General features: G+C 39.2%; 1 protein-coding gene across 2 annotated transcripts in view; it reads right to left on the bottom strand.

Annotated features, from left to right (window-relative positions):
- Nucleotides 1-207: 207 nt before the first annotated feature.
- rnf166 (ring finger protein 166) overlaps nucleotides 208-15475 on the bottom strand; it is a 37759-nt gene continuing 22491 nt past the window's right edge. Inside the window, exons 4-6 of one of the 2 annotated variants that reach the window (XM_082161050.1) lie at nucleotides 14625-14745; nucleotides 5965-6072; nucleotides 208-4474 (exon numbers count right to left, since the gene is read on the bottom strand). In XM_082161050.1, coding sequence (XP_082017176.1) covers nucleotides 4409-4474; nucleotides 5965-6072; nucleotides 14625-14745 — 295 coding nt within the window. In that variant the 3' untranslated portion in view covers nucleotides 208-4408. The remainder of the gene's footprint in view (nucleotides 4475-5964; nucleotides 6073-14624; nucleotides 14746-15475) is intronic. The other variant, XM_082161051.1, reaches the window with a different exon arrangement.

Genomic DNA, 15475 nt, shown 5'->3' on the forward strand with positions numbered 1-15475 from the left:
AAAACTCAGATTTGCACAGAAGAGAGATGCATGTCATGCCATTAGGACACGGCGCTATTCTTAAAGAAATCAATACAAACTCTATGATGGCTTTTAAGAAAACCATACAGGAATGATCACTCTAAGTGATTACACAATAAACTTTCTAAATGATTAGAAACCGACAGCAGGACATTTATAGAAGTTCATAAATGTTCCTTTTTTCCCCCCAAGTCATGTTGAGTCACTTTCCACAGACCATTACCGAAATCAGACCGATCTACAGTGTTGGGGAAAGTTACTTTTAAAAGTAATGCATTACAATATTGCTTTACTAATTGCGTTATTTCATTACTTTTTATGTAAAGTAATGCGTTGCGTTACTTTTTCCTCATAAATGTGTTTATCTAAAGTCATTTTTGATAATAAGTATGGCTGAATTGGATCATTGAGAGTCAGCAGCAAAGACATTGGTTAATAAAGTGAGATTAAATGCATAAAGTATATTTGTGTGTAATTTAGCATTTAATTATTGCAGGTTTGCGTAATATCTGGAGTTTGCGTTTCACAGTTTTTATTCATTTTGAGGAATACTAAATGGGAAAACACTTTTTCAAACATTGGTTTGAGAAAGTAACTGATATTTTGCTTTAAATTGAAAAGTAATGCATTACGCATTACTTGAAAAAGTAATCTGATTACTCATTACTCGTTACTTGAAAAAGTAATCTGATTACTCATTACTTGAAAACGTAATCTGATTACTCGTTACTTGAAAAAGTAATCTGATTACTCGTTACTTGAAAAAGTAATCTGATTACTTTACTCATTACTTGAAAAGGTAATCTGATTACTTTACTCATTACTTGAAAAGGTAATCTGATTACTCGTTACTTGAAAAAGTAATCTGATTACATAACTCACGTTACTTGTAATGCGCTACACCCAACACTGCCGATTTAATTCCTGGTCTGAGAGTTTCCGATTAGATGATGATTGTGACACGCTTAACCTTGCTAAAATAGTGGTTCACAAACTGGAGATAATCACAATGACTCTTATCGCGACAGATTAAACAAACACACCGTTTATCAACACAGAAATGAATCACAAGTTAAAGCACATCATCTTATTTTTTTTTAAAGTTGCTAATTTCAAAAACAAATGTTTCCAAGCAGCCCTAATGGTCTTCAACTCTTCCGCCACGACTGGCTCTAAATATATATATCAAAAACACTGTATCCGGTAGAGTTATCAAAGCTGTATCAAATGGGAAATGATGCACCAGTATCACACAAATCCAGCAAACTGAAGCTTGGAGCACGAGCTTGTAGATCTGGAACATACTCTACACAAGAACATGAACGCAAATGATTCAATGCAAGCTCAATTTCACACGTTGTGTTTCTCGAAATGAGCCAAATTCATAACACAGGAGTGATTTAGCAGACATTAGCATAAGGGATGCACGATATATCGGCCACCATATCGGTATCGGCTGATATATGTTCATTTTTTATTTTATAATTATCCGCCCAATAAGAAAATTTGGCTGATATATTAAATCTGATAAATAATGTATTATTTCCTTCTTCTGAGACACTTCAGATGCGCACTGTTCAACATGATGGGTTTGTAATTGCTTGAAATATGATTGGAATCACTTAAAAAAAAGGAAAATACAGTAAAGTGCAACATGTGCAGCACAAGTCTGTCATATCGGCTACATAAAGTTATCATGAGAACATTACAATTATGTGCTTGAGACATTTTAATGATGAGACTTTTGTTTTTGTAATCAGGCTCTCAAAAATTATAGATTTAGATTTATTCGCCAATATATCGGTTATCGGCTTTCAAATATAAAGAATTATCGGTTATCGGCATTGGACAATTTTCTTATCGGTGCATCCCTAATTAGCATAAACAGTTTTCTTCTAGGGTTTTCATTCATGTCAAATACGGTAGACTGTTTGATTAAGAATATCGTTGCGTTAAGTTAGTTAAAGTCTGTTAAACTGTCAACATGTTCATAGCAAGACACTAAACATCCAGTTTAATAGCACAGAAATTTAAATGTGACTAATGCATTCTTGAGTAATAACAACAACATTTCTGAATACTCCTCAGGATGGGCTCAGGCTTTAGGAGTTTTAAAACCCTAACCAATTATGATTATGCATCACGCACACGAGGAGAATCTGTACAGATTGTCTACTCTCAAATCTCAAACAAGCACACACTACAAGATATTAAGATTATGATGCACCTCACATGATCTCACGGGGAAGCGCATGTAAACAAAAGAGTTAGCATCAATTTCTCCCCAGGTTTGGCAGTCGAGTTGCAACAGCGCAGATTTTTCGTCAGATTGTCGGGAGGATAATCAGGGCCTAAAACTCCTGTAGTCTGACCCAGGCTTAAGAAAACATTGGTTTTAGATATTTGAATGCTTCGTTGATTGAAGAAAGTAAAGCAAGCATCAGGTTAAGCACATACAAAGGGACTTTCCCCAGTGCTTTGGCCAAACATTCACATTAGTGTACTTGTGTAGAGCATGTTTCGCTCAGCTCCAGGCATATATAACACTCTGTGGCTGAGAAGAACAGGGAAAGGAACAGAATACTTGGGTATGTCTGCATAGTGGAGACATTAGAGTCCTGTAACACATGCCTAAGCCTATCACACCAATGCATCAGTGCTCCTTTACAACGTTCATAGGCTTTGATTCAACATGTACAGAGTACTGAACCCCACTATCAGTAGTAGTAAACGACAAGAAAAGGAATCTGCACACTGTTCCACTTCCACACCCTGAAAAAAGTGAAGCCAAAACGTTTCGATCGCCCCCTGGTGGTTGGCTGCAGTATAGGTTGTAAACCCCGCCTCATTTCCATGTAATCGAATGGGACAATTACACTTCAAATAATTTTTTTCTCGAATATGGTTTCTGTCATTTTAGGTAGTTCTCATCATGCTGACGTATGTTCAAGTGTTCATTTCTCCAATAAGTTTGGGTTTAGTTAGTTATTTAATGCTGCGCAGACTCCGGCTCCAATTGTCCCTTCCCAGGGAGTTTGATTGACAGGCGATCTAACCAATCATAATCCGCCATCCACCGAATCCGCCATTTTGTCCGACAAAGCAGTCAGGAGAGTTAGTAGATTAACGTCGGTAGACTTGAACTTGAAAAACGGTGTGTACTGACGTCTTTCCCCCATCGAAACAACATACCTTCTGATGTTCATATTTATTTGAAGCTATAAATTAATGACCGTTTCTTGGATATTTTGGCTTCATTTTTCTACCGTGGAAGGAAGTGGGAGACACTTTGTCCATCTTTTTGTACAGTCTATTGGACGTTCTCAAGTTTCTCTATATCAATTCTGCCTTCAAGTCACATCGGAATTTCACATCACATTTTCTAATGGCCGTTAATGGAAAAAAGGTGCTTTTAAAAAGCACAGGGTGTAATTACAGCAACTACCAGCAGGGGTATCATGCCAATTAACCTGTCCATTTTGGTGATCGTTAAATACAAAATGACATTTCCCATAATTCTCTGATGAGATATATGCAAAAAAAGCTTGCCAAACGCATCCCTTTTATTCCAACCAAACCACTTGAATTCACGTCACGATTCCTGAACTCGTAAATAATAATCAGCACTAGTGAGTGATGCAGATGAACAGATCAAACGCTTCAGCACATCTCTAGAAGCTCGCCGTCTTATTATCAGTGCACCATTTGAAACGGAAACTTTTTTCCAAAAATATAAACTTTAATCTTATCCGATGCTTCTTAGAAAATATTACTGTAGCAAGTTAAGAGCAGAGTATATGCAGTTCTGTCGGTCAATATTCTGTTATTGAACTATAAAAGAACAACGATACTAGAATTCAGACATGTAGAAAACTGTGACGAGTGCAAGTATTCACATCAACTCTTGATTAAAAAAAGGGCGGATGGTTTTCAGCATTCCTTAAATGATGACATGAGTGATAATGAGTCTCTCGTTCTCTCGTTTCTGTATTGGTATTGCCTAAAGATGAGAGTTCATCACGAGGACAGCAAACCCCAACATGGTTTTAATAATTCAGATAACGTGGCGCTGATCCCTCCGTACTCGATTTCACTTCATGTTTGGATAGAAAACAACAGGAAGAACAGCAAGAACAAGCATGGTGATATTTATCTATTCCTTTGTCTGACCTTTTGCATACATCACTGTTTTTGTTGGTTTGATGGTGGCGATGGAACTAAAGCTACTTCAGGATCAAGCTGGAGCGTAGCTCAGAAATATAGACCAGAAGAGAGGTAGAGTGAGAGGAAATACAGAGAAACAATGAAAACATTGAGCCTAAAACAAGACAGGCGAGAAGATCCTTCACATCTTTGCGTTTGTGTAACAGGATATGATGTCAGACTCTCAGCTCTCGGCCAATGAGAGGGTCAGTGCTGCCTGCAGTGCTGACTCCTCATCAATACTGTAATCCTGCGTTCACAAACAGAGAAAAACAACAAGTCCAGTTACAGTCAAATGGTGATTTACTTTATTTTTGATCGCTACCGTAGACATCAGTGTTTATATCTGAACTATAAACTTTTATCCCAGTACTTCTGTGATAATATGAATATTTGTAATACATAAATAACGATACTGTGTTTGAAAAGACTGCTGGTGAAGCCGTTTCATACCTATACAGGATAAATGCTTTCACAGGCTTAGTGGCAGTACCATCGTCTTAGGAATGAGATCATTTAGATGTTTTAATTGAGATTGTGGTCTTTTAACGATTAATGGTGCAGCTCTAATACCTACAGAAATTGAATTAAGTAATCGCATGTAAAATAGTCTTCCTCATTAAAGCTACTAAAGTTATTCAGCCAAGAGCAATAAGTGATGTTTTCTCCTTGTCTTTTGTTGTTTTAAGTAACATTAATGACAGACAGCAGCAGGTTTATTAGGCTACTGTCACTTTAAGAACCAATCCACGGATCCAATGATACGATTTTCTTCCAACCGTTTCCTTTCACTTAAAGGTATAGCGGAGGATCTTTCCAAATTTTAGATAAGACCCGCCCTCTCCACTTTTTGAAAAGTTTGATTGATTCACCAGAATGATTGACAATTAGGAGGACCAATAGTTTAGACTACCCACCAGGAAGTAAAACATCCTCCGCTATACCTTTAAGACATAACCGACTGTCAAATGAATACTCACTAAAATTAAAAGTTGGATATATTTGTGTGTGTATTTGTCCTTTCAAGCACAATAGGAAATTGCGAAATTGGTAAATATGCATATAAATGCATGATCATTTCCCGAAACCATAGTTGTATGGTTGATTGAATCTGAAAATCTAAAAAAGAAAAAGAAAAAGTGACTGAGAAAAATGAGAGTTGGTCCTCAGAGGCCATGTCCAAAAATAATCTAGCATTAATCTCAAAAAGATTCATTAAAATAAGTTATTTCTCCATCACCTGTGTGACATCATTAACCATCGTGGTTAAACGACAAATTATACATTTTTGCATTTCAGTTGTAAAGTACAACTTGCATTAAAATACAATAGTGAGAATAGTGGGGATTAAAAATAATAATAATAAACAAACACATGTCCAGCTATGCAGTACAGTAATTAACATTTTGAAGGGTAAAATATGCTTAATTGTCATAAAAATGTCACAATATGCTACCTTAATTGTCCTAAAAAAAGATTCCTAATTTTCTGTATGCAAAATATCTTATATTTTTACTATGTAATTTGGGGTGAAATGTAAACAGCACATATTCACTTGATCAGGAAGGAGTTGCTCTCCTTGGTTGAATCTCATTAAACATAGAAACTGAACTGCTGTTTTATTTGCGATGAGGTTTTGTACGAGGTTCCCTCTCTTCTGCAGATGTAGGCAGGAGAAAGCAGGACAGCGTTAGAATACAAAACGAAGGATATATAAATGTAAAGTATACGCCTCCTCACCACAAATGTGTCATAGGAGAATTTGTGCCGGTGGAGAAGATGCTGCAGAAAGTTTGAGCTCTTATAGCTGGGGTCGCCCCAAGGCATCGCTGAACACACCGGACACACCTGCACAACAACACACACACAAGAAGAGAGAGTTTACCAGTGAGATAAAGTCACATTTTACATTTGATTACTTAAAGGTGCATTGATTGATTGATAAACTTTATTAATCCCCCAGGGGGAAATGTACACGTCACAGCAGCACAACAATACAATGAAGAAACAAACAACATTCACAACAGCAACAAGTCTTGTTCTCCAGTATCAATTTCTCAAAGCGTTATGATTATATACAACTAAATAAAAAATAGCTGTCATCTTGTATAACACACTAATTGCGTTTGGGAAAAAAGACTTCCTCAAACGCTCCTTGTAACAGCGGGGATGAATTAATCTTGAGCTGTAGGGACTCACAAAAGCAGAGAGCTATTTCATCAAGAGGATGACAATCATGATTCATCATAAGAGAATGTTTACCAATCATTTGATATCCTTTAAGGTGAGTAACACACTCCCCACGACAGACGTCTTTATACGTTTATTTAACTTATTCTTCTCCCCTCCCCAACATGTGACAGAGTAGAAGATCACAGCAGAGACTACCCAGCAAACACATTTGTGTTGTGGTAACGTCTCTGGCACGTTGCATCTCTGCTATGGCAACGTCGCTGTCTACGTGCTCGCAACATTGTAACAACGTAGAATTGCGCGACGCGCCATGGCTGTATTGTTGCGCGATGTGCCAGGGCTGTATTGTTGCGCGACGCGCCATGGCTGTATTGTTGCGCGACGCGCCATGGCTGTATTGTTGCGCGACGCGCCAGGGCTGTATTGTTGCGTGACGCGCCAGGGCTGTATTGTTGCGCGACCATAGACAGTATAAGAAGTGGACAGAGCCATCTCATGGGAACTCAATTGAGACAAGTGAAGCCCATTTTTAGCAATTTTTAAGGACTTCCGTTCCTGACGCGCAGACTCAAACCGAGCTTGACGACGTAGATGTGACGTGAGCAACCCGTCTGTCTTCTAGTGGCTGTGGCATGAGAAATCTGAATCATTCCCTTCCGAAACTTGCAGAGACGGAGAGTGTGAGTAGGAGGTGTCCATGAGCTAGGAGCAGGAGAAACTTTTGCTAGGTATTCTGATTAATTATTTTGTCATTTTGCCTCCACGTCTCCCCGATTGCCCGCGAGCTTCTCCTCCTGTCCATACAGTAATCTCTATACTGTGCGACAGAGAGTCGCATGGCTATGACGCAATCGTTAGCCTACTTTTACAAAAACTGCTTCTACGGGGCCATAACATAAGCTACAAGGTAATGGAGCATTTTATACATTGTCGTGTTTCTTTAAACGCCTAAGATGTGAAGTTATTCGCTGTCAAAGTGACACCATAATGAATGGGAGTCAATGGGATGCTAACAGCAGGTAAAGTTCTGCTACAAGATGGTGGCACGCGGCCGGCTTCAACTTCCGGTCGACTTCCTTCCTGCTTGTGCGCGACGCGCCAGGGCTGTATTGTTGCGCGACGCGCCAGCGCCAGGGCTGTATTGTTGCGCGACGCGCCAGGGCTGTATTGTTGCGCGACGCGCCAGCGCCAGGGCTGTATTGTTGCGCGACGCGCCAGGGCTGTATTGTTGCGCGACGCGCCAGCGCCAGGGCTGTATTGTTGCGCGACGCGCCAGGGCTGTATTGTTGCGTGACGCGCCAGCGCCAGGGCTGTATTGTTGCACGACATTCAGCAACTGAGAGACGACGTTCTGGCCATTTTTTTATGCTAGATATAGAAATCCCCATTTAGCATGTTTTGTGGTTCATTTTTAATAGTCATATGTTAAAAAAATTATATTCATTTTAAATATTGTTTATCCCTATTATTATTATTTATGGGCCTAACAGTAAATTCATTATAATCAACATCTGCAAGTGTACACTTTGAAGAGTAAAAATGACATAGAAGGTTAGCTAATTCAACTTTATTAAAACTGCACATGGTAATCAAATTGCACTTCCACAAGTCATACATTTGTGAGAAAACAAAACAGGGAGTGGATTAATGTTAACCAGCATGAGAAGACATGAGAACATTTAGCAAAGAAACGAATGAGATGACAAATGAAAGGAATAATCAACAGTTGTGCGAGCAGTTACTAACATCGTTTCTCTGTGCGTTTCCGAAACAAAAAAAAGGAAAAAGCATTAACGTGCAACAAGTAGCCTAGGCTACGCGCTGAAATGAATTACTCATCAATAAAGTCATTTTGGCTTCATACTTTTGGCATAAAGTTATTAAATATTTGTCATACCTGACCAGAAGTTGTTCAAATAAATGTCACATTAGACAAGGAAGCTGTAGGTTGTGTTTGAATAATTACGTACAGACAGGCCAAAAGTTTGGACACATTACTATTTTTAATGTTTTTGAAAGAAGTTTCTTCTGCTCATCAAGCCTGCATTTATTTGATCAAAAATAAAAAAAAATTTAAAAATAAAGTAATATTGTGATATATTATTACAATTTAAAATAATTGGTTTTCAATTTATTATACTTTAAATTATCATTTATTTCTGTGATGCAAAGCTGAATTTTCAGGATCATTACTCCAGTCTATCACATGATCCATTAGAAATCATTCTAATATTCTGATTTATTATGAGTGTTGGACACAGTTCTGCTGCCTAATATATTTGATGAATAAAAGGTTAAAAAGAACTGCATTCGGCAGGAAGTGGAGAGCAGAGGTGGCAGTGGAGCAGGCAGAGTCCCGTTTGCGCCATGGAGTCCTTGTGGGAACTGTGGCCAGAGGAAGGGCTGGACTAGGAGCCGTTACAGCCCCCCGTTATGACAAAGCGCGGGGGAAGGAGCGGCGGCAACTGGTTCAGAAGGAAGTCAGAGCAGCTGTGGAGGAGGAGAGGACCAGCAGAGCAGTGGGGATGAGACAGCAAGGCGCATGGACTAGATGGGAGCAAGTTATGGAGAGGAAGATCTCGTGGACTGACCTGTGGAGGGCAGAACCACACCGCATCAAGTTCCTGGTCCAGGCGGTCTATGATGTTCTTCCCAGCCCATCCAATCTGCACTGCTGGGGCTTGACCGAATCACCAGCATGCCCCCTCTGCCTGAAGAACAAGGAGACCCTTGAGCACGTATTGAGTTGTTGCCCAAAAGCTCTGGGGGAAGGCCGATACCGCTGGCGTCATGATCAGGTGCTCAAGACTATCGCAGAGAGCATCTCTAGTGCTGTTTCCATCTGCCAAAAGTCCAGACCTAGGAAGCAAACCATCAGCTTCATTAGAGCCGGAGAAAAGCCAGGAACAAAGAAAGGAACATCAGGGCTTCTCCAAACTGCACAGGACTGGCAGCTGTCAGTAGACCTGGGCAAGCAGCTCAAGTTCCCCATGTAGTCAAGACCTCACTCAGACCTGACATAATCCTGGTATCTGAGGCAACAAAAAATGTTGTAATGCTGGAGCTCACCGTGCCATGGGAGGAGCGAATGGAGGAGGCCTTTGAGCGGAAAAAGGGGAAATATCAGGACTTATACCCCTTTTCCACCAAGGCAGAACTGGTGCTGGTTCGGAGCCAGAGCCTAGTTTCAAATCGGTTCTTTGTTTTTCCACCGCCAAAGCACCAGCTCCGAACCAGTAAAACTGGTTCTTAAGTAGCACCAAATCATTGCAGGGTCTAGAACGGAGCCAAGAAAGAACCGCTTGCGTCAGAGGCTGGGGGCGGGGTTACCGTGGCCAACAAGACTGAAGAGAAACTTGTGACCGCCATTTTTAAATAGCAGCTAGTCGAGCTAATAGCAGCTCGATTATAATATCCGTCTATGTAAGTTACGGCGAGCTGCACGAACGCGTTGGATTCGCCGTGTTTGGATGCCGATTTATTTTCGCAAACCCATGAGCATCCATAGTAACGCAACGTCTATTATTGTTGATGCCTTGTTCGAGATGCATCGGAGCAGCGTGGACCGATCAGAGCTGCGGGAGTGTTTGGAGATCATACGACTCCTTGTGCTTTTTGATCGCTTTGATTTCATGTGCTGATCGTTCTGCGAGAAGCCGATGCATCTCGAACAAGTCTGGTGTGTTTGTGTTTGGCGCTGCCGTACTAGCGTTGCTGGGCAACGTGATACGTATGCAGTGACGTAAGATATAGCTCTGTTGTGGCTCTCTGGCCGGTGGAAACGCAAACCGGTTCTTAGTAAGCTCGTCAGTCGAACCAACTCCGAACTGGCAATAGCTCTAGCTCTGAACCAGCACCCGGTTCTTGTTGGTGGAAAAGGGGTACCAGTCAGCGACTGCCACGAACAAGGCTGGAAGGCAAGGTGCTTGCCTGTAGAGGCTTTGCTGGACAGTCCCTCTGCAGGGCATATACTGCACTCGGCATCACAGGCGAAAGGAGGAGAAGAGCCATCTGTAACAGCACAGAGGCAGCGGAGAAAGCCTCTAGGTGGCTCTGGATTAAGAGAGCGGAACCGTGGTTGAGCTGCCAGGGCACAAGCTGAGGCTTGATCAACCTCAGCTGGGTCGCCTGAGTGAGGGTGTCTGATGTTCGAGAGACCCGAAACACCCGATGACCTCAGGATACATCACTGATGATGTGCCCTGGTCCGCATCAGAAGATGTATCAGTACAACATTTATTCAAAATAAAAATATATTTTCTAATAATATAAATCTTCTTTATCACTTTTTATCACATCCTTGCTGAATAAAAATATTGATTTATTTCAAAAAAAGAAAAAAAAAATGACTGACCAGTAGTGGATATTGTTGTTACAAAAGATTTCTATTTTTAAAACATTTGCTTCTTTTTTTACTTTTTTTATTCATCAAAGTATCCTAAAAAAGTATCACAGGTTATGAAAAAATATTAAGCAGCAGAACTGTTGATAATGACAAAAGAACTTTGATAGTGAATCATCATATTAGAATGATTTCTAAAGGATCATGTGATAGACTGGATGTCACATGTGACACTGAAGACTGGAGTAATGATCCTGAAAATGCAGCTTTGCATCACAAAAATAAATGATAATTTAAAGTATAATAAATTGAAAACCAATTATTTTAAATTGTAATAATATATATCACAATATTACTCTTTTTTTTCTGTATTTTTGATTAAATAAATGCAGACTTGATGAGCAGAAGAAACTTCTTTCAAAAACATTAAAAATAGTAATGTGTCCAAACTTTTGGCCTGTACTGTATCTTATTTAGCTGAGGTAAATTAAACACAATTCTCACGTATGGATGAAGAACGAGAGACGGCCCAATGGTCAGTTGAAATTTAAGAGGCTGATTGTCGCGCTTCAGGGCAGTGACGAGTACATATGTCGTCCAGTGGTTGTCCAGACACCCTCGGCACAACCTTAAGCAATGGCCCTGAACGGTGGTTCAATGTCAACATTGTGACAACGCTGTAACAACCTTCACCACACAACGTAGTTATAGCAACTTTTTGGCCATGTTGTTAAAACGTTGTTAGAAGGTTGGGTACGTTGTGCCAGCGTTCTGCGTTAGCTGGGTACAGAGTCATAGGAGGTCTTAAAGTACACGACAAACCCCAAAGAGTCGCCTTAACAAATGAATATGACTTTGACCCTTCTTATAAACTTGCATTGTATTGTCAGACCAGTTGAGTTTGTTGTTCAAATATACACCCAGATACTTGTAAGTTGTTACAATCTCAACTTCTGACTCTCGTAAATCTACTGGTACCACTTGCTGAGGAAGTGCTAAAATCAACCACAATTTCCTTTGTCTTACTAGCATTTAGCCTGAGACTGGTTTCTCTCACACCAGTCCACAAAACTCTTTATTAGCTCCCTATATTCCCTCTCATCGTGGTCCGTTATACAGCCAACTATTGCAGAATCATCAGAACATTTCTGGAGATGAAGATTTAGAGTTATATTGAAAAGCAGATGTATAAAAAGTGAACAAAAATGGTCCTAAAACCGTTCCTTGAGGGACTCCAGTGCTGCACTTCACTACCCGAGACACACAGTCCTGCATCCAGACACATACTGTGGTGTATTAGAGAGATGATCAGTTAACCAGTTCACCATACCATGATGTACTCCAACATTTTCCATCTTGCTTCGTAGTAGTGAAGGCTGAATAGTGTTAAAGGCACTAGAGAAGTCAAAGAATGCAATCCTGACTGTGCCGTCCGGGGTCTCTAAATGACTTAAGGATTTATGAAAGAGATAAATAAGTGCATCATCTCCCCAACACCAGTTTTATAAGTAAACTGTATACTGCAAAGACACATTTATATGCAAACACCATATAAAAGTGAATTTTACATCCGATGACCCCTTTAAAAGACTGCAATCTACCATATTCTTATAATCACAGAAGTTCTGGGATCAAAGTTTATGGTTCGGATAAAAACACTGATGTTTACAGTAGCGATCAAAATAGAGTAAATCACCTTTTGAAAGTAACTTGACGCTTCAAATAACAATTGTATCAATTACATCATTACACCAGTAGCAGGGTATATGGCAGGAATCATAGAGATGAATTTACTACCTTTTTTACCACCTCCACAATATTTTTTACTACCATCACGACATCAAGCAGCAGCCCTTTTTTGGGGGGTGTGGTGGGGTGGGCGGGGTATGTAAAGCACCACTTACTACTTACTATAAGGTATAAGTGTGACACTGTCACACCCATCATATATATTAGGTACACTAATGTTTAATTGTTATCATTAAGTAGGCCTATTGTCATTGTCAATTATGTTTTTTTTGTAGTGTCGAGTTGAGTTTCAGTTGTCCTCATCTTAACCCTAGCCCTTGAGTTATCCTAACCATAGCCCTTAGCCCTAATAAGGTGAATAATAACCTTGGCACTTTGTCATTGCTATCAACTCCGACTCACTCAGGGCTCGACATTAAGCCTTTTCATGTGCTTGTCCTTTGAACAAGTAAATCTTTCATTCACTTGTCCAAGTAAAAAAGTTGCTTGTCCGGAATGTTTTTGGTGTGTGTGTGCTGTAAATATAATTTATTCTGAAGAAATATCCTCATCTGTGTTAAATCAGCTCTGATATATTTAAATCTGCATATTGTCATATCTGCACCTTTAAAGGATTTTTAATGAATGTTTAAATATGCAAATTAGGCAATATCTAATTAAATATGCACTAATTTGCATATATTTAAAAAAACAAAATCTGAGTATTGGATAAAGCCAGGTTCAAAATAATTTTTTCATTGTGTTCACATATTAGATGGGGAAAAAATTACAGAGGGTTTTATGGATATCTACTTTTGTTATCCTGTAAATCAGAATATACTGACAATAGCCTTAAAAAAATGCCATGTTTTTTGGAATAAAATGTTATTTAAATCAGGCTAGGAATAATATATTTACAAATCCCACTGTAAATGTCTTCATAATATAACTAGGTACAAGACTGGAGAGTTTGGTGTATATCGGTGATACTGAAGTGGAGATTTTGAGAAAACGGGCTTTAAAGATTTATCATCAGCCAATGAGATTGCACATTCAGCCCTTTTACTTTCACGATTGGTTGCTGATAAAAAGGAAATGACCATATTTAGATCCGACAGCATTGTACAGGAGAGAGAGAGCTTTCCAGCGGTGCATGTGATGACGGAGCAGACAGAGATCGCGGAGCAGTGTGTTGATTAAGAACGCCAACTTTTGTTGAATTTATGAGAAATCTACAGACGCAAACAGACAAAGTGTAGTAAAATAAAGACCTAAATGTGTATTTCGGACTTTTTTTTCACCACAAGTCTGAAAGACGACATGTTATTGAAGACAAATATCCTAAAATCTCAAAATTGACCAGTAAAAAAAAAAAAAAAACGATGTGTCTCGCCTTAAAACACTGAAAGAATGGCAGAAAAGCAGCTCGGACATTCTGCTAAATATCTACTTTTGTGTTCCAGGGAAGCATCGATATCATGTGGGTTTCGGTTCGACATGAGGTTAATTTTTATTTAAGGTTTTCACTTTAATTCTTAATACAAGATATTCTGCTGTGGTTCTCGACTGGTTTTGAGCCGCAACCCAAATTTTTAGGAATTGAAACCAAGCAAATGTATTTATCAAAGATGTCTGACACACACACACACATGCACACACACTTCAGGATTTAAAGGTCCAAATGTGAGTTTCAGTGCAGCTTCAAAGTCTTGACACGATCCAGCCGAGGAATAAGAGTCTTATCTAGACAAACCAGCGGACATTTAATAACAAAATAAACATTTATATACTTTTAACCACAAATGCTCGTCTTGCACTAGCTGTGATGCGCCACACATTACGTAATAACGTTGTAATTTTAAATTTTGAAGTGAACTACTCCTTTAAGCTTCACTCATGTCTTTCAAAATAAAGGTCTCACATCAGAAAAACTTTCAGAATGACTTTTTTGTTGTTGTTCTTTGATGACACGCTCCGTGACCCAGCGTTTGATTGCTTAAATCAATACAGATCACTGTAAATTGTAATGTGGACTCGTGCATTTTCTGTAAAGCTGCTTTGAAATCACAATGTATTGTGAGAAGCGCTATACAAATAAATGTGAATTGAAATTGAATTGAACTTCAAGGTAACTCACACTCACCACTTTGTTGGGGTCATTGCGGTGGTTCTCCATGCAGTGCTTCACCAGCTCCTGTTGGTCCAGGTTTCGAGCGCCACAGAACGGACACACAAATGTGGAGCGGTTTGGAATATTGCTGTCGATGGAGAAAAACATGTTCCTGAAAACCACACTTGCGTAAAAGTACAGACACCGGTAACACTTTACAGTAAGGTTCATTTAGTTAACAACCTTACTTAACATTAACTAAGAATGAACAATACTTCTTCAGCATTTATTAATCTTAGTTAATATTAATTTCAACAATTACTAATACGTTATTAAAATCCAAGGTTGTATTTGTTAACATTAGTTAATGCACTGTGAACTAACATGAACAAACAATCAACAGCTGTATTATTATTAACTAACTTTAACAAAGATTAAAACATACTGTAACAAATGTATTGCTCATGGTTAGTTCATGTTAGTTAATACATTAACTAATGAACCTTATTGTTAAGTGTTACCCAGACACCTTACAGCAAATATGACTCAATTACACAAGTCACCAATATTTATTTGACAGCATTTACAGTCCCCCTGTAGTCAATCATTTTAACTCATCTTTGATCACCAAAATGTTCACCTAGAAAAAAAATCTTCATGCCTTAAAATATCTTGACTGTAACTCGACACCCTTGCCTCATTTAGTATGCGCGGTTCTATGAATATGCAAATTAGCCCCGCCTCCACTCACTCAGCTCAGAGATCCACTGGTTGACGATCACACGTTGATCTGATTGGTTACAAGGTAGTTTGTGACGTCAGAAACACCAGCGATTTCAAAGCGTGTGTTTGAGACTGTCTTTGGTTCACTGCAGTTT

Source organism: Leuciscus leuciscus (assembly GCF_965113295.1).
Source record: "Leuciscus leuciscus genome assembly, chromosome: 2".
NCBI classification, from domain to species: Eukaryota; Metazoa; Chordata; class Actinopteri; order Cypriniformes; family Leuciscidae; genus Leuciscus; species Leuciscus leuciscus.